General features: G+C 40.2%; 1 protein-coding gene across 1 annotated transcript in view; it reads right to left on the bottom strand.

Annotated features, from left to right (window-relative positions):
- DNAH8 (dynein axonemal heavy chain 8) overlaps positions 1-27100 on the bottom strand; it is a 467072-nt gene that overhangs the window by 6525 nt on the left and 433447 nt on the right. Inside the window, exons 93-95 of the mRNA XM_071218442.1 lie at positions 11402-11558; positions 7410-7562; positions 7139-7328 (exon numbers count right to left, since the gene is read on the bottom strand). Of these exons, the coding sequence (XP_071074543.1) occupies positions 7139-7328; positions 7410-7562; positions 11402-11558 (500 nt within the window). The remainder of the gene's footprint in view (positions 1-7138; positions 7329-7409; positions 7563-11401; positions 11559-27100) is intronic.

Genomic DNA, 27100 nt, shown 5'->3' with positions numbered 1-27100 from the left:
GAAACTTTTCAAACTCCTTTGATGCCCAGGCCACACCCCAGATCAATTAAATCAGAATCTCTGGATGTGGGACCCAGGCATCAGTATTTTTAAAGGCAGTGCTTCTCAAACCTTGGTGTTTATAACAATCACTTGAGAGGGGTCTTGCTATCACATAGGTTCTGATTCAGTAGGTCAAGGGTGGGGCCTGAGATTTTGCATTTCTATTGCGTGCCCAGGTGATGCTGCTGCTGCTGGTTGGCTTTCCACATGCTTGGCAGCCAATGTCTAGGTTCATGGTTCTTCATACGTTAGAATGACTCAGGGAGAGTTTAAGAAAATTGATTGTACAAACTCTAGAGGCCTCAGTCCCAGAGGGTCTGATGTAATTGGTCTGGGGCTCCAGGCATTGGAATTTATTAAAAGCTCCCCAGGTGATTCCAATATGCGGGGCTGAGAACCACTGCACTGATTTTTAAAAAGGGTATGCATGACAGGTCAATGACAGGTCACTGACCTCCAAATTTGCTTTATTAACAAGTTTGACAAGTATGAAGGGAACTGCCTGCTAATACCAAGAAAATAGTAGGAAGCTGTCAGTAGTACGAGCGGATTCCTTGCAGGGGCCCCTCGGACACACATGTTCTCTGAAATGCCATTGATCCAGGCTATGGCTGGCTCTTGCCAAACTTGAGTGCAAAGGAAAAGAGATGAGCCAATTCTCTTGGCAAATTTAGGATCAGCTAAACTGTTTCTCACATTCTAAAACGTAATTCCTTGCACTGCTCTGTCTTCTCTCTGTGCTAGCTTACATTTCCTTTCCCTTGACCTAACCCCTCACTTCTTCCTTTCCTCCAAACCTTTCCAGTATTCCCCCTGGCATGGTTATGTGATTATCAAACTTTTCTACATCTTCCACCTCTTCACAGAACACTCTCCCCACCTTCTGGCCCTTGCAGGAACCTGACTCAGCCCTGAAGACATCGCCCTTTCCACTCACCTGCTCCGTTTGCCCCTCCACCCTTGTGAGAACCTCTGCTGCTTTGACCACCACGCCCTCTACCTGCAAGCCCCTCTCCTCATAGTCCCTGCCATGCACCTATCTTCCCGGAGCTGCTCCGTTCACTGAGAACTCTGCCATTATCTGGGTCTCTTCAATATTCCATTCAGTATCCTGACCCTCAGTTTCTGGACCTCATCATGTACTTTTCCTCACCCCCACCCCTTTTCCTCCTCCCTGTTTTAGTCTAGATTCATCCTTTTAATCACTTACTTGCCCAGCAAAACCCAGGCTGCTGAATGAGACCAGAGACCATCACACAAGTCTCCACCACATTTACCACCTCCATCCTCAACTGCATTTTCAAAGCCGCCAAGAAATCCTTTCATGTTCCCTCATTAGCCTTCTTTCTCAAACATCTGCCATGCTCCTTGAATCTCTTCTCCACCCCCTTCTTGCTCTGGAGGTGATCTTACCTCCTTCTTCAAGGAGAAAATAGAAACCATCAGATGGGAGCTCTCACCAAGTCTATTAACTCACTTGCCTCTGTGCTCACTCCTTCCTTCGTACTCTTATTACAATGGGAAGGGTGACCCTCCACCTGTCTGGAGCAAATTTCTCCACTTGTGAGCACTGTATACCATTCCTTCCTTCCTTTCTTCACCTCCCCGCCCCGCAACTTTGGCCTCTCTATATATATACTGGCTCCTTCCCATCAACATTTGGACATGCCCAAGCCTCTCCTATCATTAAAAGAAAAAGAAAACCTTTATTCTTACAATACCTCCTCCAAGTTGTTTCTTCTCTTCAAAGTCAAGTTTCTCAAGACAATTATCCATGCTACCCCTACTCACTCTTTCCTCTCCATTTCCTCATTTCTTACTTACTCACTTTGAAATCTGACTCCCCACCTCCCTATCCACTCTGCTGAGACTTCTGTTGCCAAAGACCTCCTTACTGATAAAACCTTCTGACTAGTTTTGGCCTCTAGCAGCATCTGTCACTACTTACTACCCTCCCCTTTCCTTGCTTTTCATGACACTGCACCCTTCCAAGCTATTTGGACATGAAGGAACCATTCAAGAGAGTTCAAATCATCTGCAGGGTGGTGCACAAAGAGCAGAATCCTGACAAGAATGGTTTGAGAGGAAGATGACCAGACCATGGCACTGGTGAGATTTCCAGGAGGATGGTATATTCATAACATTCACAGTTCCAAGTAAGGGATCAGAATTTCACAGAGGGTCTTTGGATGACTCAGTCACAGGTAGAGATGAATAATTGCATCTGTGAGAGGAGCTGAGCTCATCAATGGAGGAGTATAAAGAGAGGGAGAGCCAAGGCCAAGGGCAGAGGTAGGAGGGAAACCAAGGAAGGGAAGAATCTCAAGAATTGGCAGCCCAGGCTATAGTCAAGGAGACTGAGGATGGAAAGAAGGCCACTTGACTTGGTGGCCTTGAAGAAAGCAGTTTTAGTAGAGTGCTGTAGGCTGACCAGAGCACAAGGGACTGACTGGGTGGTTGGTAAGGAAGGTGACAGTATGCAGAAACTAGAACTATAAGAGATGTGGTTGTGACCACGGCCACTGCACATAGAAGCAAGGAAGATGGCTGTTCTTCACTCTGGTGCTGTCAAAACCACAGGGACAAGAACCAAAGATGGATTTGAGGCTGCCAGAAGCCTAAGATATCCACCGTCCTTCTAGAGTTCTGTGATTTGGGGACAGAGCAGGTTACTGTGATCATTCAAACTGAGGTTTAGGGGCTTGGGGTCTATCCACTGGATTCCGTCAGACATTAGGGGTAGCTTTGAGTAGTCAAATGGTGCCTATGGAACGTAGAGTTGTTACTAGACTAGCAGAAATCCCCCAGTGCTTCCAACCCTAATGGGCCATTAACCCTGGGTGCACTTAAATACTTGAAAACCTGGCAGGCTTTAATAACTCTCTTTAAGGCAAGCACTCAGAAATTGCTGCTAGCTGATGTTACCCTGAGTGCAAACACACAGGCAAGAGGTTGTAGATGATTTTTACAGTAAATGCAAGATAACAGCACAAAAATATCCCACAGTCTTCCTTAGCAGAATCCCCTCTAACTGAAAATCTTGATTTGTGGTAATAAGTTGTTACTGACATCTGCTACAACATACCACTGAGGCTTGTCAAGACTGAGGGAAAAAAAAACCCAGAAAAATTAGTGCAATTTTGCATCAAAATGGCATCAAGCTCCAGACTGAGTTAAATATTTGGAAAATAATGGTGTTGCACAGCTCAGTCTAATACAGAGGTGTGAGACCTGGACCAATCGGGGCGGGGGGGGGGGGGGGGGGGGGGGAGCACAGTCAGCCTTGGCCTCCGTTTCATTAGCAGCACCTGTGAATCATACCTAGCATCAAATGGCAAAGCGTGGCTCTCAATTATGTGGTTCTGAAAGGCAGACAGTACAGCAGCTTGAAGTCAGGCTCGTTACAACTCCTTTTCTCTGGGTTTAAACACATCCCTGCACAGAGCACACACACATACAGAATCTAAATCATGGGCACATGATACACTGAAAAAGTGCCTCTGGGGGAAAAAGAGACCAAAGAAATCCTCTGAGAACCACGAGAAGCACAATCGTAATATGTGTACCAATGACTGATGAGAAAATCAGTGGAGCATAAAGGTTCTCCTGGGCCCAAATAAACAGCTAGGAGGCAAATCCATGCACCGAAAAGCTGTATCCACTGAACAAATAGTATAGGGTCATAGATACAGAGAGCTTGACCATTTTAACAATCAAATCTAATTGCCACATGGTTGAGCTCATCAATTACAGCAGAAATGATTGTGAAGGGGGCTGAAAATACCAGATTAGCTCCACAGTGGCTGACTCAACCTCTTCAAATGTGGCAGACAAAATATCAGGCCATCCATAAGGCAAACAAGCAGTGCTACAAAATAGTGTGAGCTCAGACACTGACCAGGGCACACATGAGGCATGTCACCCAGCCTGGGAGTCCAAGGACTTCAAAGTCGCTTAGGCCTGAGGGACAATCACCAGAAGCACAAGGGGATATACACAAACCATATCAGATGCCATATTACATTATGAGATGACAAAGCAAATGGCTTCAAATGTTTTATAGTCTTTATACTCTAGATGATTTTGACTATACATATGTGATTAAAACTATGGTCTCTTTGAAAACTGAACTGTTTTACTTAAATGTTTAAAAATTTTTCTGAGCCAGAGAAATAAATTATTTCATTGAAAGAGTCTGAGTTAAGAGATATAAAACCCAGGAGATTCATTCATACTGAGAAATCAAATTGCTGTTGTCAAATGTGGGCAGAAAGTCTTCCAATTGGCTAGGACTCTGTTTGCACATGGCCTGTGAACATGCATGGAGCTGCTATAAGCTTTATGTTCTCTAGATTTGGCCAAGTAAAGTGGAACACAAAGTAATTTTTTCCTCAGGTCAAGAGGATGAGAAAGATGCAGAGAAGTGATTAGCATGCAGGTAAAGTTTACCTCCAGTCTTTTATACTGCAAACAGAAAGCAATCATCGATAAGGGTATGTGTGTGTGTGTGTGTGTGTGTGTGTGTGTGTGTGTGTGTGTAAAGAGTAGATGCTTGAGTAAGCTTGGGGTTTTCTAAGACATGAAGTGCCATGACAGAACGAGTCAAAGCTTCTTGTGAAAACAGAGATGAAGAAAACATAAAGGATTAATATTATTAACAAGTAAAGGCAAGTAGGAAGTTAATTAAAATAAACATTTGTATTTCTTTAAATATTGTTCTGGGTTTTTAACATTTCTTTTTTTCATTTTTTTCTCTTCTGTTATTGTTTTGGTTTGTAACATTTCTCAACAAATATTAACAATTAAAGATTATTCTGTATCATTGCTTTGCTATTTTAAGTTACATTTTTAGTTAAAAAACAAAAAACCACAGAAAGAGACTATGTGCTGTGATTTACAGTCTAGTTATCTGGGTCTATGGAAAGCCAGGGATGAACGAACCCCACTCCCTTGATTTCTGAATATTAGAAATACACTAATGACCCCACATTTAAAAAACCATTAGTCATTACCCTTCTCCAGAACCCCAAACCTGTCAACACACCTCTCCCGTGGATGTCCTAGCAGCACTGGCATGACAGAGCTAGTGCTCCTTACCTTTCTCCCACGTGTCCTGCTCTCACGCTCCCTGCCTTGCACCTCACCCTCAGTCTAAACCACTGCTGTCCTATACTTCCTGGAAGATCCCCACTTAATCACTCCATCAAATCTGTCCCCTCCTCTGTACCTGGTAAAGTCCCCTGTTCTTTCCCTTGGATCTGATAGGAATTACCTTCTGATTTTGGTGATTCCTCATTACCTCTATAATAAAGCCCAAATTCCCCTGGAAGGCTCTTCACAATCCAGCCTCCAAGACACCTTCCCAGGCTCATTCTCCACTACCCCGGCTCCTGGCTATGCAGGTCTTCTTGTTAGCCTTGTCTTGCCTTTGGCTTGTGCCTTGCCTGGAATGCCCTTTCCACATTGCCTGTACAAACCATACTCACTGCTTCCTGTGAGAAATTCTTCCAAGTCCTGCCTCAACGGAATTCATCTCTGTCCTCTGCACCACCATCACACTCAGTTCTTAGGCTGGTGGAGCACTTAGCACGTTCAAGTTGCAGATGGGACTTCTTACCAACCAGATTATCATCTCCTTTAGGGCAGGGCTCGGGTCTCAAATCTCTCTCTATTGCAAGCACCTAGCAGATGGCCAGGCAAGTGCAATGTGGTTCAACATTCCTTATTGGGGTAAAAGCTGTTTCTTTGGGCTACTGATCCAGGAATTACCTGGTGACAGCTTACCCAAATTGAAGGCTAGGAAGGCAGAAGGAGACTCCTAAATAGACATGTGAAATCTGAAAACCATAATAATAGATTTCCCTCCCCAGACTTGATAGAAATTCTGAGAGAACAATAGATAAATGAAAACTGGACATTATCCTTTAAAAATCTAAAGACTACTGACATAATAAAATACTATGTAGAATACAGTATGCTTATAAAAATCACCATCAGCTTATTTACATTAAAAAATTTTAAGGCAGTCGATAATGTACAAAATGAAGTAATGCATGTATACGGAAGATGATTAAATGTATATTTTTAAAGTAAACTATTTACTGAAGTATTACACAAAGAAAAGTGCACAGGTCATAAATGTACAGCTTGATGAATTTTCATCAAAAGAATACATCCATGTCACCAATATCCAGATAAAAAAACAGAATATTCCCCAACCCCCAGAATTCCCCTCTTCCAATCATTGCCCCCCTCAAGAGTTGCTACTATCTGATTTTTAACACCATAGATCCATTTTGCCTATTTCCATATCATGTATAAATGGAATTATTCAGTATGCAATGTTTTTGTTTTGGATCCTATACTCATTATTTTATGAAATTGCTGTGAGTAGTGGTAATTCATTCTAAACCATAAACTTGAAAGTTTTTAGATTGTATTGCAATTAGAGCTACAAGGTACTCAACTGTAAGGGATGTTGCATCTTGTCATTTTGGCCAAGTACTTGAAGTACAACTATGTTAGTAGACAAAAAGTTGTCTTTCTGGACCTTATGAACTCTATGGCATCAAGCCAGTAACTTTCTCAGAAAATATTTCCAGAGTAGAGGAAAAACTGAAGCCAAATCACAAAGAATTCTTTCAGGAAAAAAGAAACTGAGGTGGGGAAAGACTCTCAAAGCTCAGTGACTACAACTTTTACCACATAACCATCTTTTGAAATCAGTCTAATTTCCCGAACTCTAGCAACAATTTCTGCATTTTCGATACTTCATTTTGTCATTTTCACATTTAAAAACTAAGGTTTGAGAGAAAATATTTTACCATTTCATGTGTCCTAATCACACTTAGAAGGCTTTCTGAAGTAGGTGAGAAGAAAAAGGGAAGGTTTTGTCACCATATTATAGAAGGAATATGGTAGGAAAAATTTCAGACTGAATTTGTAAAACAAACACAGAAGGGTTATCTGGGTTCTCCAACCTCTGAAAACATATTTCCTGGACCAGCAAGTCTGTTCCTTCCCGTTGTTTAATGTAGTATCCACTTCTCCTACAACACTGCTCCAGGACTATGCCCACTGTCCTATGAATACGTACCTTGGGGATTAAAGAAACCAGTCATCCAAAACACATTTGGTCTCCCTTCAAATATCCAAGTAGAAAACTGAGCATTTCTTTCCAAAAGCTCAGTAAACCAGAAGCCCAGTGTGGATGAATCCCAGGACACTCTTTTCCAGATCTGAGGTATGCGAGCATCGTACATGTTGTCCAGGGCATCTCTCAAGTTCTGCAGAAGTTAAAGGTAAGATATGTGAAGACATAAAATCAACAAAAAATGGAAATGGCTACTGAGATAATAACAGCCCACCTCACTCATAATGATTGTTCCTTCAATGGCTAATTTCAGATCACTCAGGCTTTGGCGAAGTCTTGTGATGACTTTTTGCATTCGGTCAATTTCTTGTCTAAGAAATATGTTCATTGAATTAAGATGTCCCATCTTTATCAAACGAGCTTTTACCTAAAACAAAGCAATAAAGGAAAGTGTTATCATCTGTTAATGCTCCTTGAAGGCCCTCTCCTGTCTTTATTCTTCTTCCTCTGGATGTATCTTACCTTTGCTTCTATCAGCCCAAATGAATTCTAAAATATCTCTTGCAAAACCAAACTTACCATTAAATTCTCCATTTTCTGGGCTTAAAAAACAACTGTTCAACTAAAATGATTTTTACTTCCTACTGATTGTTCTCTGTTGATAATTGGAAATGTACTTTAAGAGGTTGAAGTAAAATTGTACCTTTTTTCCTTTCAAATGATTAAGTACTAAGTGTCAGTTAAATATTCTTTTGCAATCTAACCTTTGTAAGAGTACAGTTTGGAAAAAATTTTTCCTAGTCCTTGCAGAGTTGTTATTAGAAATGACACAGAAAGCTAATACAGCTAAAATCTTTATAGAACAGTTTCCTATGAATATGATTAGCTGAAGTTTCCAAAGCTCATTGTTGCCTTGGCTAGGGTGATTAAAGAGAGCCTTTCCTAATCTAATCATTGAAAATATTTGACTTTGTGGGAGAGCCATTAAGCACCTGTCATTTGTTCCTTTTGGTAGATCATTTATTGACCATTTTGAAGAGATCAATATAAAAGCCTCTGACTGTGGGAACAATAAAATATAACAATTATTGGAAAATAAGCCAATACATATACAAATTTCAATTTAGTGACATCTGTCCAAGATAAGATTAACTACAAATACTGGCAGGGACTCATAAAGAGAATTGAACTTTCTGCTGGCCACGACTGAAAAAACTGCCAGAATGGGAGGGGTAAGGATAGACACATGGAATGGGAGAAAATTCAGAGTGATAAACCAGTCCAAAGAATCGAATGGAAGCCAGTAAACTATAGGATTCTCTGCTCCTTCTTGAGTCTCAGAATATTAGAGATGAATAGGCCTCAGACTCATCTGGACAATCCTCCTCATTTACAGGGTAGGTCTTCTGGCATGACAAAGTTTCATTCTCTGCAGTGAGCACCTCTGCTTTTGTGAAGCTGGGCCCCTTCTAGTGCAGGAGTGATAAAGCGGCAGGCACAGACTCCAAGGGAAGCAATGATAAAAACTGAACAGCTGGAACAGGAGTACCTGTGCAGGTGGAGCAAGCAAACTTAAAATCATAATCAAACATGCTGTGGAGTTCCCTAACCCAGGCCACCATGCCAACCTCCAGGTGGTTGCTCTAATTCCTGATTCTGGAACTTATATTTTTCAGTGCCCAAGGCCTCATTCTCATCTCCATTCTGAGACTTTCAACCTTCAGTGGTTGAATAATACATGCATCAACCCCTTTAAATCATGACCACTCTCTGGAAATTCACACTTAAGGAAAGGGGAATTACGGTAATATGTTTGCAACCTCACAAGTGGGAAATTAAGCCCAGGTATTGATAACAATATCAAATGAATAGCCTAGATACATCTTAGTGTGCTAACAGCCCCCAATTAGCTTTGTCTTGACCAGGATTTTTAAAGAGAAGCTTTGAGTGGATACATACTGAGGAAAAACTTAGACTATACAAAATGTAATTTCAGTACTGATTTTAATTAGAGTATGATTATTGTTCCAGTCCGAATTTGTCTTTTTTATTAATAAAATTGAAGATGTGCTATAGTCTTATATAGGATTTCCATTATGTTTCTGGGACAAGGTAGTTTCTTCTATGCTAACATAGCTGCATTTTTGCTATAAGAAGTCAATAGTATAATTATGTTTCAATTTAAAAATAATTCACTTTATGGCCACATTTCTCTTCTATAGGATAGAGGACGCTAACAATCATGTGATCTTGCAACTGGAAGCAGCTTTAGATGTCTCAGTACAAACTCCCTCCCGTATAGGAATCCATTTGTTGACATCCCTGAACTCAATCTCTGCAAGAATATGGCCAGAACAGAGCTCTTGTTGGTGAAGTGGCCAAAACCAAGTCTGAACAGTGCAAATTATCACAAGGTCTTGAAACCTTCCTCCTGGTAACACCAGCCCTGTGGTCTAGTTTTATCCTCAGAAAGCACACAGAATACTTGGATCTCATTTTCATATGCTACTTTTTAAAATCTTCCAAGGCAAGTATTATGTCTCATCTGTCCTTTGTTAAGAAACCTTTGAAAACATGTGCTTGTAATATTTATCCACTTAAATACACATTTCCCCCTTTAGTGCAACTATCTCAACATGGAACTATTGGTTTCAATATCTTGGTCAAAGGTCTTGGTACCCATCTACATAATGGAAACAAATACTGTAGTAAGAGGCAAGAAAACATTTTCATTGTTGGGGTATCCACTGCATGCTGAAACTGGTTATGACTGTAAGTTCTAAAATCAGTCCATTTTGTGTTCAAATCCTTTCTCTACCAATTCTTAACTTGGTTTCTGCTGGGGTTGTCTTGAGGATTAAGTGACATAGTGTGTATTAAACACTTAGCACAGTGCCCAGTATGTAATGAATGCTCAAAGACCCTAGCTACTGCGCAGATATGACTCCATTTTAATGATTCTAAGCGTGGTGCTTGGAGAACTTCAGATTGGTGACTGGCGCTTCTAAATAATAGCCCCAGTAATTTTTCTATCCTATTTGATCAGTTCCAGAAGTGATTAAAAATCAGTTGAGTAAACAGTTCATCTATTTATAGTTAAGATTTTTGAGCATCTTAAAGAATATCCAATCACTGACACCACTGCTTTTCTGCCTTAAAAGATTTTTGAATTTTATTTATTTATTTATTTATTTATTTATTCATTCATTAGCACAGGGTAAGACATAGTAAGCACATCAATTGGCTCAATCTCAAAGCCTTTACTGGGGAGGAATTAACTCGTGGAAGAATTTTTAAAAAAGAAGAGACAGGAAAACATTGTGGGAAATAGGTTTTCTCAGATGTTTTTAGGTTTCAAGGAATGACTAGGTGACATGAACAGTAAGAGACACAGTTTAGTGACATAATTGAATAAAATTTACTACACAGGCAATCTGCGGCATATTCAACAACGGATTCATGGAAATCAGGTTTTTGTGTTCAAATGTATGAATAAAGTATTAGATTAATATTTCATTTAGCCAGCCAACTTCATTATTTCTGTGGGCCACTCTGGAAGAGGACAGAGCAGGAGCGCCATCTGATGTGCTTCCAAAGAACCCTAGCTCCTAAACTAAGACACCACCTGCTCCAGCTGCAGGTGGGAGACATACAATGCGGGTGGTCCAGAGCTCCTAGCCATCAAGTACATTTTTTTCCTAGACTTGGGATGCAGGACAGGGTGGACATAGAACCACGGTTATACCTGAGTTAGAACAGGGCATGCCCTCTCTCTTTTATTGAAGAGCTAAACTTGAGTCAGTTCATCCTAGGACTGAGGTGAAATTCTGACCACCAGCAGGGAGGGACAGAGGCTAAGACCAGAAGAGGGGAGCAAGAGACAAAAAATGAGATGAATTTAAAGAATGGAGAGAACAGACTTGGGTAAGAGAGGTGGGGAGATGTTTTCAGCCTACAGGGTTAAGATGACTGAAGTTAGAGAAATGCAGAGTTGGGAGAAGGGTACAGAAAAGGCAATTGAAAGAGAAAGTGGAGGAGAAAGGGAGTGGAGAAAGGTATCAGGAAAAGTACAAATCATTACTTGCAAGATGCTTGAGAAGAGGAGATGGTAAGGAAGAAAAAAACCAAAAAGCAAAAAGAAAGAGCTGCAAAGGAAAGGAAATGAGAGATGGGGGGGTGGGGGGGTGGAGGGGAAGGGGACTGGAACACCCTGTGCCAAGATTGTGCTCAGCTTTGTGGGACACAAGGGAAGGGGGTATAGCTTACCTCATGAGGAATATAATCAGGAGGCAGTTTGCTCAGCATATCTTCAGATAACCTATAAACAATGGCTTCCCGAGTCTCACCCACTCCACCTCCACTCTCTTTGGGTTGAATATTAGTAATTGTTTCAAGAACAGCAGAAGAAGCATTACTCTGATACCTGATTAAAAAAAAAGAGTGAACTTTTCAGTATGCTGAAAGGAAAAGTGACCTCAGAAATAATTATCAAAGTGAAAATGAACTGACAGAATTACCTAAATCAAAGCCATCTAAAAAAAACAAGAAAAGAAAAGGAAGTTTTACCATCAACCTACAGGAATAAAAAAAATCAACCCTACAGATCTCTTCTACTGTCTCCTAAGAGGACATCAAAGAACATTACAGAAATGAAAAACTTTCCATCTTCAGGAAGATTCCACAAACGTCCTTGGTAATCCAAATCAGTGCTTTAAAACCCTTCCTTATAGCTAACCTAAACACCTCATGCTGAATAGAGATCTTTTATTCCCCACCTCTTATAGACTGGTCATACCAGTCTACCATATGATGGTGGGTTATATCAAAGACCACCATTCATTTTTCTCTACCAAAGTGCATATTATTAAATTTTCTTTGGTGTTTTCTGTTTTATTTTCTCATTTTCCCACTTGTTTTGTGATTTCCAAGGTGATTCATGGTCATCTATGTTTTCTACCCATCCAAAAGCAGACACTCATCTTTAAAGTCCATTTATTCACTAAAGATTTAATGAATACATATCTACTATGTGCCTGGCACTGTACTAGGTGCTAGAACATGGTGGTGAGCAGGATATAGTGACAGGGCCCTACAGTGCCTTTCTCTAGTCAAGGAGGTGAACATTAGACAATACCATTGCAGTGCTAGGGAGGAAAAGAACAGACTGACTGCTTTAAAACAGTACAGTCTCTCTTACTCTCTTTCTGCTCTCTTGGGTCAACTAAATGGTCTGAGATGCATAGACTTAGTCTCTGTCCCTGAGATTCTGGGTGGACTGGACTTCTGGAAACCATGTGTGTGTGTGCACGTGTGTGTTGAAGGGAAGGTCTCTCAAGAAAAATCACATATAAGCTGAGACCTGAAGGATAAGCAGGTTAGCCAGGTGATATGGAGCAAAGTGGGAGGTCAAGAAAGGACATTCCAAGGTGAGGTAAGGCCTGGAGGTTAGAAGGATTTCAGTGCATTTGAGTAACAGAGGCCAGGCCACTGAGGTTGGAGCCATGAGCCAGGAGGAGAGAGAGGGAGACAAAGGCAGGGGATGGGCAGCAACTGAAGATTTCCCAAACGGGTGTGACATGATGAGATTTAAAATTTTCTGTCTTTTCTGAACTCCTACCCATCATACAATTTATTGGGGGGGGGGGTTGTTTATTGCTTTATTTATAAATTTTGTCTCTTGCCCAGATGATAACCACATTCACATTTCCTTTTATAGGTGTTATAGGCAAATCTAAAAGGCATCCAAAAAATGCTTGAAATTAGTGATGTGTTTTACTGTTTTATTTCCTTGAAAGAAAATAACCCATTGTAATATGGGTATATATATATCAACATTTTAAATGTGCATACCTTTTAATCTAGCAAGTCTACATCTACGAATTCATCTTAAAGAAATAATTAGGCATTTCTAACAGTATGGTACAATTGTTACCCTGAACAACCCTCCTGAAAACAACTGAAAATGCTGGATAATAGATAGAAAAACATTTTTTTAGATACATTACAGAACTGGCAAGAAACTAAGGCATCCTCAGGGTCAAATAAAACATAAAGTGAAAGCTTGAATGCAGAGAGATAAGCCAGATTTTACTCTGGGAGCATCAAATAACTCCTGATATTCTTGAGTTTCTATTTGAACAGTGCATGGGACAGAATGAGATAGGAAGTTAGCCCTCCTACCCAAAGTGCAAAGTCTAATGGAAAACTTCTACATAAAATTGAGATCCCCTAGAACTACAACCTCTGTGTAAGAATAAACTAGAAATAACCTATTTGTTAGAAAGGAATGGCAGGTAATCTGTTCTATCTAACTTGGATCTGGGTTGGGGGGACTCTCTCTTCTGAGAATTCCCAATTCACAAGATTTGTGACATCAATTAACATTATTTCATACGACCTGTGTGATTTGAAACCTCAGGACAAGAATTTGTTTTAATGAAGTCCCAGGTGGCACTTGGTAGAAGTAAACATAAATCTTCTCTGGAACAAAATACCTTCAACTCACATCTCAAAGAATTCCATTAGTTAATTTCAAATAGAACAAGTTCATGGTCAAAAGTTACAAAAGTCATAAAGAAACAAGGTACCATGAGTAAGAGCCAGGAGAAACAATAGAAAGCAGAACCAGACTTGCAAGATCTCCGTGAATTTTCAAATACAAATTATTAAATATATATTAAAGAGTTTTAAAAAGATCATTGGAAATATGAGTTAGAGACTATATACATTAATAACATATTTTAAAAAGAACCAGATAGAACTTATGGAAATAAAAAGCTATAATATCTGTCCTTTAAAACTTGTGTTATTCTACTGCTGCTGTAAAAACTACCAAAAAACTCAGTGGCGTACAAAAACACAAATTTATTCTCTTACAGTTTTGTAGGTCATAAATCTGATGCATGTCTGATTAGACTAAAATTAAGGTGTCAGCCGGGCTGGAGTCCTTTCTGAAGGCTGTAGGGTAAGATCCATTTCATTGTTCATCTGAGTTGCTGGAAGAACTCAGTTCCTTGCAGTTTTAGGACTGAGATACCTATTTTCTTTCTAGCTGTCATCCAAGGGCTGTTTCCAGTTTCCACAGACCATCTATATTCCTTGTTCCCCTTTCTAATCCTCAAGGCCACAGTAGTAGGTCAAGTTCCCTCACACTTTGACTCTCTCCTCCTCCTTCTTCTGTATCATCTCTCTGAACCCCCTCTTTTTCTTCCCTCTTCCACTGTTAAGAGCTAAGGTGATTATATTGGGCCCACCTGTACAATCAAGGATACTCTCCCCATCTCAAGGTCCTTAACCTTAATCACATGTGTAAAGTTCCTTTTTCCATATGAAGTAACATATTCACAGGTTCTGAGGATTAGGTCATGGACATCTTTTGGGGGCCATTACTTTGCCTACCATAGCACTAATGATAGATTAAAAAGCAGATTAGATACAGCCAAAGAGAGAATTAGAAAACTGGAAAATAGATCTGAAAACATTATCTAGAATGTTGAAGAGAGAAAAATAAATGGAAATCATGAAAGAGTGGTTAAGACATGTAGGTTAGAAAGATAAATTCTAACATGAATCTCAGCAAAGTTCCAGAAGAATAGAAGAGGGAGAATGAAAAAGAAAAGGCAACAAGTGATGAAATAATGACAGAAAAATTTCCTGAGTTTATTAAAGACATGAACCCTCTAGTTCAGGAACCTCAATGAATCCAAAATAGGATAAGTAAACAGAAATCCAGGGGGAGCTGATGTGGCACAGTGGTTGAGCTCCAACTTCCCACATGTGAGGTTCTGGGTTCCAATCCCCAGTCCCAGGTGTCTCAAAAAGCAAAACAACAACAACAGAAATCCATATGTGGACACATCACAATACCTGTAGAAAACCAAAGATGAAGAGAATAACTTAAAAGTAGTCAGAGAGAAAAGATTATCTAGAAAGAAATGGCAATTAGACTTACAGCCAGTTCCTTAACAGCAGCAGTGTAAGCCAGAGAAATGGAATAGTACCTTTCATGTACTAAGATAAAATAACTGTAAATCTAAAATTGTTTATCAAATAAAATTATCTTTCAAGAATAAAAGCAAGACAAAATATCTGACTGGACATTTCATCAGAGAATATATATGAAAGGCCAATAAGCACATGATATGATGCTCAATGTCATTATTTATTAAGGAAATACAAGTTTAAACCACAATGAGATATCACTTCACGCCACACAAGAACTACTTTATTCAAAGATAGACAATAACAAATGTTGACAAAGATATGGAGAATCTTGAACCTTCTGGAGGGGACTGTAAAATGATGAATCCACTTTGGAAAACAGTTTGGTAATTTCTAAAAACGTTAAAAATAGAGGTGGAGTGGACATAATCATCCCAGGGTCCACAGGATGGAGGAATAGAGTATGGATTAGAGTGGACTTACTGATATTCTACTATGGAACTATTGTGATTAGTAATGGAGGAAATTGTAGCACTGATGTGGAGAAAGTAGCCACAGTAGCTGCTGAGGGTAGGGAGAGGGAAGAAGAGATGTGATGTGGGGCACTTTCAGGACTTGGAATTGTCCTGGATGGTACTGCAGGGACAGATGCTGGGCATTTTATGTCCTGCCATGGCCCACTGGGGAAGAGTGTAAACAACAATGTAAACCACTCTCCATGTGGTGCAGCAGTGCTCCAAAATGTATTCACCAAATGCAATGAATGTCCCACGATGATGAAAGAGCTTGTTGATATGGGAGGAGTGGAGTGAGAGGGGTGGGGACCCTTTATATTTTTTGAATGTAACATTAAAAAAATATATAAAGAGAGAAAAACTAAAAATAAAAAAATAGATGATCCTTATGATCCAATAATTTCACTTCTAGTTATCTATTCAAGAGAAATGAAAACATGTGGCCACACAAAACATTCTAGTAAAATCCACAAAAGGCATTTGCAACCTATACCTGAATTTTGAAGAATGGGACTATCCCAGTTTCTAAAAGTCATATACAATATAAGAAAAATACAAATAACTCAAAAGGTAAGAGCCTATGAAAATAAGTAATGGTACAATAAAGTGAAATTGCCAAAAGTCAAGAATATTATTATATACATTTTTCAGAAATTTAAATTTCTTTGTAGTTCATATCATTCCATGATCTCATCCTAGCATTAGAAATCATAAAGACAGAACATGTGGATGCATTGCTGAATTAGAAAATGTGTCACCATTGCTGGCTTCTTACAGAGAACTGTAAAATACAAGGCAATATTAAATCCCTGACTTGATAATAAAGTCCGTATTTGCATTTCCCTTGACTGCTGAAGACTTTTGTTTCTTAAATCAAGCAAATTCAGAACCTAACTTATTTTAAGTCTCCCCTATCCCTCACCTGGGCTGTTTCTTATACTATCTCTTTTAACAATATTGATTTCTTTGCCCAGTTGCCCAATCTAGGAAACGAAGGAACATCCTTGGTACTGCATCCTTAATATCTTTCTCCAGCTCTCCTTGGTTCCCAAGTCCTATTTCCAAATAATTTCTAACATCCATCACTTCACCTTCACCCCTTCTACCTTCAGAACAGTCCTAAACTCTTTAGCACGACACCCCAAGCCTACAAAAGCTAGACTCTGTGTTTGTCCTCAGCCCCACCCCTAGTAGGCTTGCCCCTCACTCACTTGCAACCCTCCATGTTCTAGGCACATGTCCTGGACTTGGTTGACTGAGCAGACCACCCAGCTTTACACCTTCATGTCCCTCCTCAGATTGTTCCTTCATGGATATGGCCTCAATCTATGTCTTGATCCTTACTACCCATTGTGTTCCTCTTTGCCTGAATTCCATCTATTAGGGGTTGAATTGTGTACTCCCCAGTACCTCAAAATGTGACCTTATTTGAAAATAGGGTCATTGCAGATGTAATTAGTTCAGACGAGGTACTAGAGTAAGGTGGATCCATAATCCAATCTTACTGGTGTCCTTACAAGAAGAGAAGAAACACAGACAGAGATACAGAGGGGAGAAGGCCATGCAAAGACATAGGCATAGACTGGTATGCTGCAGCTTCACGCCACGGAATGCTAAAGACTCCTGGTCACCACCAAGAGCTAGGAAGAGCCTAGGAAGAATTCTTCCCTGGAGCTACTGGAGAGAGCATGGCCCTGACAATACCTTGATTCTGGATTGCTAGCCTCCTGCACTGTGAGATAATAAGTCTCTATTGTTTTTAGCCACAAAGTTTATGATAATTTGTTGTGGTAGTCCAGGAAACTAATACAACTTCCTTTTTGCCCACAGTGCTGCAGTCACTTCCTCTTCAACCCTTCTCTAACCTGTATATCCTTGAGGGTACAACTCAAATGTCCCTTCTCTCACTAGCTCACTCTGATCCCTAAGTTGGAATTTATGGTTCCTTCACCTGTGTTCTCAAAGCACTGTATATACCCTAAATTTAGAATTTACAATATTATTACATATATACTGTATTACATAAGTATTTCCCTTGCATCTATTTTACCTAAGAGATGATGAGCTCCAAGGGCAGGAACTGTGTCTTACTCATCTTTGCATTGCCAAGATGGCCAGAGAATACCTTCTCAAGAGGTTGTTGAATTGAGGCCAACTAGCTTGAATTTTATTAAGCCTCAAATATAAAAGAGAGCAATTCACCAATATTTAAAGGGCATAAAATTTAATTTTTTGTTCCTTCTTATGGTAAAAGTATAGTATATTATCATTACTATTTTTTCTTTTCTGGCACCTTTCCACATACAATTTTTATGAATGTTTATGTCCCTCAAAAACATAGGATGATCAGAAAGATATAATTTGAGGGTGAAGGAAAACTACTTTTAATTCTATATTATTTTGTTAGCATAGATCTTAGAAAGTTAAGAGAAGAAAACCACAGTAAATTCCCATAAGTTCATTCTTCCTACCTGTTCTAGCTACAAATAAAAAAGAGACACAGTCCCATGCCTGGGCTTCTCAGGAGCCCTCTGAGCTGACCTGAGCTTGAATCCTCGCTGGGATTGTGCTCTGCCAGCGGCTGGTGGCCAACAGCGCCACCACCACCAGCATGACGAGCATGCTCTGTGCTTGCTCTGGCAGGATCCACCAGCCCTCCAGGGAGAGGCTGACAGAGATGCTGCTAATTTCTCCTAAGAAATCACTTTCTAGGTAGATGGTTTTTAAATAAGGTGATCTGAAAACAGCCCTCAAACCATGGATCCTGGCAAGACCAAGCTCTGCAAAGTTGACCCATTTTGAACAAGAACTGGATGGGCTCACTAGGCCAATTCCCTACCACACATTTCGCTAGGCACAGAAGGCCGTTCCTGGTATTCCAGGTCTGTGCAACATTATGTTTCTTTTCCACACCATCATTTTACATTTGCAAAGAGATATTAAAGGCAAAAACCTCATTAACTAGCTACAACAGAGATATCTATATATACTTCAAAAGCCCAAAGGCTTTCAGAAAACAGTCTCTATAAATGCCCTGAGATGAAGAATGAGAAATATGATATCCCATAAGCTATGTTGCCAAGTTACTTTGAGAAGAAAATTACTCTTTGGAGTAAATACAGAAAGAAATTCATATTGGCCTTATAGCTTGGAGGTTCTGGGCAGCCTTCTAGGTCATAACCATTGGGTGGAAGAGTCAGGGTCCATGGATAATAAAAATGCAAAGCAACTGACAAACAGAACTGTCTATAAAGTGAACAATTACCTATCTAATGAGGTATTCCTGCATTGCAATATCCAAATCAGCCTAGATTAATATACATCTTTATAGAAATATCAATGAGCGTAAATTTTTTTAGAAATACGAAACTGAAGAGTATCAGCTAATACTAAAAGGGCACACATTTAAATTTGTCCTACATAGAAGTGAATATAAAAGTTGCAATAAAGCATTTGATTCATTTCAGAAGGTAGAAAAATATGCAAAACCTCTAATGAGAAAAAGAGTGAAAATAAATGTTTTTTTGGCATTGGGGTAGTTGAATTTGCAGAGTCCTTGGTACCCTATAAATATAGATAATAAAATGTGAATAAATTATGCATTTTTATGGTTCCTGTCACTAAGGTATCTAAGCTCTTGGGAGAGATTTTACTTAGTTTAAAAATTTATTCAGCTTGATTTCTCCCTTCTGCTTCAAGAATTCTGTGTTCTTAAGCAGGATTGAAGAGGGAGACTGGTAGGTCCTCTTCCCCAAATCTCCCTCTTCTCTCACACTTGTGGACATGGACTTCGTTGTGCAGAGTATGATAAACAGGGCACATACAGTTCTCCACCATAGCCCAATGACAGCACGTGAAGCTATCTGGAAGCAAAAGTGGGCAGTCAGAAATACTAATAAGGAGTCCTCCTACTGGGAACATTCACACAGACTTAGCCAAGGGATCTTGGAGAGCCCATTCCCTCTCGAGGCTTCAACTGCTATCTTTGCCATATGCACTCAAATTTCTTTCTAGCCTTATCTCTTACCTGGGCTCCAGTCCACGCTTCTCCCCCTAGATAGATAAATCCCGCTGTCTTTCCCAGTTCAATACACCCCAAACAGGACTCTGCAACTTCCCTTCAAACGTACTCCCCTCCCCAATTCCTCCATTATCCCAGTTCCCAGACCAGGAATGTCAGGAGAATCTTTGATTGCTTCTTTCATTTCACACAGAACTTGGAGGGCTACATCTTGCTGGAGCGGGAAGGATGTAGTTGGCAGACGACAGGGAGGTTTTAGAGGGGAAGCTTCGTCCGTTATTGTTTACTGCCTCCTGGTGGCTAATCCGGGAACAGCAAAGAGTTGGAACAAAGCCCTCCAAGAAGGCAGTCTCAATTGCCAGGAAGATACTACATTCACCAGGTATTTCAGAGCCAGAGGATAAAAGAATCAAGCTAAGGGCAAAGCCCATCCAGAGACTAAGAAAGTTACCAAACGCAACACTACAGAACTGAGTCTATTGCCTGACCAGGAATCAGAAACAGGCCAAGATGTGCTGGGGAGAAGAGGGGTGGGGTGGGCGGAGGACCCCAGGACGGGCCAACAGGGAAGTTAAGAACAGAGACAGGAGGTGGGCCAATTGTCCCAACAAAAAAAGCCTCCATTTGAGGCTGAGGTCCAGGGCTTTATACTTGACCTCAATCAGTGTGGTGAGAGATTGCGAGATCCTGACACTGTTATTTCAGAAGATAGCTTACAAGAACACATAGCATGTGTGCCAGCAATGGCCTATGAGTCCATGCTACAAGACATGCTACAAGACCAAGAAGGCTCACTGTGCCCTCTGCGCCCACCAGTTAGCCATTGACCTATAGTCAGTCTGTTACTAAATCCTATGAATCCCCTTTCGGGACTTGTCCCACAGCATCACCTACCCTCTCCATCCCATCATCATCCCTAATCTAGGCCTGCATCATCACTCACCTGGATTTATCCAGAGTTCTCAAGATGGTCTGTTGGTCACCATCAGTAGCCCAGATAAGGAGGGAAAGATGGGCCTTGTTAGTTATGGCAGAGAGTTGGTACTTTATTCTAAACACAGCAAGAAGCCATTGAGATGGAGAAAGGTCAGAGGGAATCAAGGGCTCAGTTTGAGGCATTTTCAGGTTGAATTGTCTGAAGGATATCCAAGTAGAGCTATTACATAGAAATTGTAGTAATGACTGTAGAGCACAGAAGAGAGATCTAGACAACCTCTTTGGAATACAGGTGTTTAAGTGTTTTTAAGGTCACTGGAATTGATATGCTCCACTCAGGAGTTTATTTCTCCAGGCTCCACTCAAGAGAGAAAGGGAAAACGACTCTTTAAGAAGTCTGAATGTGAGAGCAGTCGAGGAAAATGGTGGTAGATTGGGAAGCACACGGAGTTAAGAGAAGGCATTTTCAAGCATGGAAGATACCAAGTTATACTGCTACCTGGATAATACACTGAAGAATGACCTTTTAAAATCAAGATTTGCAGTCTTTTGCATTCTGCAACTTCTGTTGCTTTGCTACCACATGCTTTTGTTGTGGCAGGTGCCTAAGGACCTGCTGAGCTGGGCAGCTAAGGATTGCTTTTAAGAGGAGCCCCAGGCTTCTGGTGTGGCAATCTTCTCTAAGGACGAGTTCAGCTGTGTCAATGTTAAAGTCCCTCTTTCTATTTCTCAGCAGTTTCTTAGAGATTACGTTGACACACTAGGGCAAAGTGGTTGAAAAGTCCCCCTACACTACATCGAGAGAGTTAGCACATTCCTTTAAGAGAGACACCAGAGTGGCTTCAAGATATCATCAGATTTTAGATCAAGGTCTACAAAACTAGAGTTAAATCCATGCTTCTATAACAAGTTTCCTGAATGAGCTGGACTCAGTACAGTATAAGCAAAAAGCAACTTGATTCTTTCCCATGACAACTTCTTTAGACCTGCTCTACCTACATATTGCAGATGACTTTGCATAACTCTGTGCAAATAAATATGAAAACTTAGATGGAACATATAATTTTTAATTTAATTTAATTTTTTGGAACTTTTAATTTCCTTGGAAAAAGCAATTTACAAAAATTGACTTCAGAAAATAAAGAAGAACAAGAAAGAGATCAAAGACTAGCACTGTACAAAAAACAACTAAAAAAAACTTGGTCCAGATGATTTCACAGGAGAATTCAACCAAACTTTCAAGAATTCAGTGCTACATAAACTGATCCAGAGCAGAGAAAAACTTCCAAATTTTTAGTAAAGATAACATTGATTAATAACTATACCTGATAGAGATACCACAAAAAAGAAATCCTAGACCAATCTCACTTCGGAATATGGATACAAAAATGCCCAATGATCTATTCACAAACAGACTCCATCACCATATTAAGAAAATAATATTTCAGGGCCAAGTGGTAGCAATTCCAGGAATTCATGGGTAACTTGAATTAGGAAATGCATTGATATAATTCACCAAATTTTCAGATATTTGGGGAAAATCATACATTATCTCAATAGATGCTGAAAAGGCATTCAAATAAAATTGAACAGCCACTTCCAATGGAAATGGAAAAATGAACATGCATCTGTATCTAGGAAAAGCCTGGAGAAAAAGAGCCCTACCAGATAGTCAAACATACTATGTAGTCTCTAAACTTAAAACAAGCATGGTACAGAAAAGGAGGCTCAGGAATAGAGCCAAGTGCATACAGAAATTCAGTGGCGGTTAGAAGCAGCATCTCAAATCACTGGTAATGAGACACTAGAGTTCTATTTGGGAAAAGATAAAATTCCATCCATACTTCTGCCAGAATAAATTCCAGATGGAAAAGAGCTAAATGTAAAAAATGAAACACAAGTACTGGAAGAAGATACAGATTATTACTTTACAACCCAGTACAGAAAGGTTTTCTAACTATTACTAAAACTCCAGCTGTAACAACAACAAGAAAATTAATCAATTTGATTCCTTTAAAAATAAAAGTAAACAAAAACAAAAAGCAACAGCAATATAACAACAAAAACACTCCTGCAGGATATATGGCTGACAGGGAGCTGTACAGAACATATGTCCAGGGTGCATGGCAATGTTTGGATATACTCATAGTGGAAACAATTAAAAACCACAGCAGGGGGGGTACTGGGTTCCTGGCCACTGGTGCTCTGTCATGGTCCCTAGGGGAGCAGCGACGGTCTCCCAGGTGCAGTGGCAGGGACCGGGAGGGAGTGAGGGTTCAACAGTGAGCCCCTGACGCTAATGACTATGCTTGTGAGCTGATAAGCCTAAAATAAGAACAAGGACTAGAGCAGCATTGTGCCTGGGAATTTCCTCCTGTCAGCCTTCATGTTACTCAAATGTGGCCAGTCTCGAAGCCAAACTCAGCATGTAAATGCAATGCCTTCCCCCCAGCGTGGGACATGACACCCGGGGATGAGCCTCCCTGGCACCGAGGGACCACTATTAACTACCAACTGATGATGCAACTGGAAAATGACCTCATACGGAAGGTTCAACGTGGATCAGCGGAATATCCCTGTCTACATAAAATAACATGACTTCAAAATGCTGTTTGACCTAATGTAAGGGGGAAATGGAAAGGAGAAATGAGTTTATATGGCTACGAGTCTCTGAAAAAGAGTCTGGAGGCTGTCAGAAGGATTGCCCTTATGCACAACTGAGCAGAGTCTGAGAGACAGATAAAGCAGATACAACCCCCAGATATCGGTTCCTTTGAGGGCTAAAGAGACCCATGGGAGTTATGGTCATGGCCGATGGGGTTAACTACCAGGTCAGATGGCCCCTCTTTGGAACTGGTGTTTATGTGTGATGAATCTGGACTCAGATGGGATCTCTTTCATGCTAATGTGCTGGAGGTGCAGTTAGTGTCAGGGTTTAAGATATATTTAGGGGATTTGAATCTCTGGACTGACAATGTGATAGCCAGGTCCTGAGCCTCAACAGACTCCAGCACCTACAGTCTGACTTATTGGGCTCACCACACTCAGCTAAGATGGAGTTGAAGAAGGACAACCACCACACCATGGAGCCTAGAGTGATTACAACTGAAAGTGGGAGGATTGCATCCAGCATCCATGTGGAATCTGAGCCTCCTCTTGACATAGAGGTGCAATGGACACAACCAATCCAATGTCCACATAGAAAAGGTGGCATTGGATTGAGAAAAGTGGACATGATGGCTGATGGGTATGGGGAAAGGCAGGAAGAGATGAGAGGTGGAGGCGTCTTTGGGACATGGAGCTGCCCTGGATGGTGCTTCAGGGGCAATCACCGGACATTGTAAATCCTCACAGGGCCCACTGGATGGAATGGGGGAGAGTATGGGCCATGATGTGGACCATTGACCATGAGGTGCAGAGGTGCCCAAAGATGTACTTGCCAAATGCAATGGATGTGTCATGATGATGGGAAGGAGTGTTGCTGGGGGGGGGAGAGGTGGGGGGGGGGGTGGTAGGGTTCAATGGGACCTCATATATATATATTTTTAATGTAATATTATTACAAAGTCAATTAAAAAAATTCAAACTAAAAAAAAAAAAAAAAACACTCCTGCATAACCAAAGGGGAAAATGCACAGGGCTAAAATCAAATGATAAACTGGAAAAACATTTTTGCAATTCATATCACAAATAAAGAGCTGATACCCTTAATCTATAAACAATTCTTAAAAATCGAGGAACTAGAATAAAAACTCTATTGAAAAATGGGCAAAAGATATACAAATATCTCTTACATATATGAAAATGTGCTCAATTTCACACAAAACAAGAGAAAGACAAGTAAAGCTATGCTGAGATACCATTTTTCATGCTATCATATTGCAGAAAATTAAAAAGCTTTACCAACACTGTTGTTGAGAATGTGGAGAAGCAGGTGCCCTCATAAACTGCTGATGAAAGTGCAAAATAGTACAACTCCATGTAGGAGAATCTGGCATGATATACTAACCTTCGAAATTTACCCTGAAAATGCATCACCAGCAATATAAGATACAAGCGCAAGGGTAATTGAGGAATTATTTGAAACAGCAAAATTTTAGAAATCTAAATGCTCACCCATAGGACAATGACAGGATATACATAGTGGAGTAGCATGCAGCTGTAAAAAGGAATAAGGAAGATCTCAATGAACTAATATGAAGTGACTTACAGAATGCCTTGTTAAGTGAAAAGAGCAAGGAGCAAAACGATACCTATCGTATGGCAACTTCATATAAGAAAGGTACTAATATGCATACATGCATATATGCATGTATGTATGTCCAAAATGAAACACAGGGAAGATAAACCAGCTTCTAAGGTATTTGATTACCCATAATAAAGGAAGGGGGTAATGGGGTGGGAAGAGTGTGACACTGCCCTAAGAACACATTATGGTCTAGTTTTGACTTTGAACCATATTCATGTTTTATATTCTAAAAAATCAACAAAGATGTAAAAAAAAAAAAACAAGGAAAAAACCCTAAAATGTATTACAAACAAAAACAAATGAGCACAATTATATATACCACAGTGGAATGTAGAGAGACTGACAGACAAAAAGAACTGTGAAGAAATCTTGACCTTTACTTAGTAGGTTTGCTGTTGCTAATGGTATTGGTGTAGTAATCCCAAGCAAATGAGCAAATATATTAACATTGCTGGAAACCAGCATTCTCACTGTGGGAGAAGGGAGGGATCAGTATAGAATGGGGGAAGACAGGGAAGAGTTCTGACGTTAGAACTGGAACTGGAGTTGCTATTATTAGTTAATGATCTAAAAATAAATGTTTCCTAGCTCTTTCCACTGAGAGGGCCTAGATGTACACACACACATGTGCATATATACACACATATACACATGGAAATAGATATAATTATATATGACTATAGTCATAGATATATAAATATAGAGAGATATAAACAGGGAAAGAAAAGCAGATGGAGTAAACTGTTGACAACTGGTGAATGGAAGTGAAGTATATATGGATGTTCATTGGACTTGCAACTCTTCTGAGGGTTAGTAATAGTTAAAAACAAAAAACTAGAGATAAAAAGAACATCTCCATCATTGCCTTTCATACTGTTTATGTTTTTGCTGCTCTTCTCTGGATTTTTCCTGATGTAGGCTTCACCTTTCTCGAGATATGGAAGCTAGAACTGCCTATTGTGGTCAGGGCACAGGAATCTCATCTCTGGAAATCAGGGTGAGAAGCTTTCAGCTTTGTAAAACATAGGTCTGGCAACCTATAGCAACTGACAGGACCAGACTCTCTGGGTACTAGCTGTCTTGATACCTTGGTCTCTTGCCAAGGATGTGATCAAAGTTCGGAGCCCAAATATGTGAACTGTTTAAATTACAAACTTAGAAATGCATGAAAATTTATCAACCATTTTTCTACCCACTCACATGAACTCATGAGCACTTATTATAGATGATCCCTGTTGATTTGGTTCTTAACAATCTAAAAGAATTAAGTGTGGTTTATTCATTTAACAAATATTTACCACGTCCCAGGCACTGTTCTAGCACTTGAGATACAGCAGGGAAATAGACAAAAGTTTCAGCCTTTATGAAGCTTACATTTTAGTGGTGGTAGAGAGACAATAAAAATAAATAAATAAGTAAATAAAATATAGAATATGTCAGTTGATGATTAAAACTATGGGAAAACACAGGCAAGGAGGATAGGATCTGGAGTCGGAGGAGAGGGTGGGGATTAGATTGCAATTTTAAATAGAACAGTCAGGGAAGACTTCATTGAAGAGGTGACATTTAAGAAAAGACCAGAAGAGATCAAAGAGTGAGCCACAAAGATATCTGGGGGTAAAATGTTCCAGGAAGTGCAAATATACTATAGTGGGAGCTTGCCTGACCTGTTTGAGTGACAGGAAGCAAGTGGAGCTGGTGCTGAGTGGGTGTGAGGGAGCAGGTGGAAGGAGACGATGTTGGGAGGTGGGAGGAGCAGGTGATATTAATGAGCCTTGTAGGTCACTGTTGGCCTTTGGCCCAGACTTGGAGTGAAACAGAAGACTAGAGGGTTCAGAGCAGAGGAGTCCGACTTGCATTTAAAAAAATCTGTTTTTAAGCTAAAGGCAAAACTATTTCACTGTCTTCTTTCTTTCAGATAATTTGTAAGTTGATTCTCAAACCCATCCCTAAGGAATCCTTTTCTTTTTATTTCTTCATAGGGCAACGACTACTTATTTTCTGTCTCAAGCTATCTTGCCTATGACAGATAGCGACTAAAGTTACCACCAAATAACCACTGTAGTTCTGCCATGGCGTTTGAGAGCCATGTAGCCATTCGCGGGTCTTTTCAGTCGTGCCCGCATCTTTGAAGATGAACAGCATCATGGGAGAGACTAGAGGGCTCAGGGAAGTTAGAACCGATGTGGGAAATAAAGAGGTCAGTGGGGCCTGCCTTGTTCCCAGGCATGGAGAGGCAGTGGGAGAAAAATGGCACTTCCGGAAAGCCTGGCCAGGGCAGAGAACCAGAAGGTAGGAAACAC

This window comes from Dasypus novemcinctus, chromosome 11 (assembly GCF_030445035.2).
Source record: "Dasypus novemcinctus isolate mDasNov1 chromosome 11, mDasNov1.1.hap2, whole genome shotgun sequence".
Lineage (NCBI taxonomy): Eukaryota > Metazoa > Chordata > Mammalia > Cingulata > Dasypodidae > Dasypus > Dasypus novemcinctus.
This window is presented reverse-complemented; position numbering and strand designations above follow the sequence as displayed.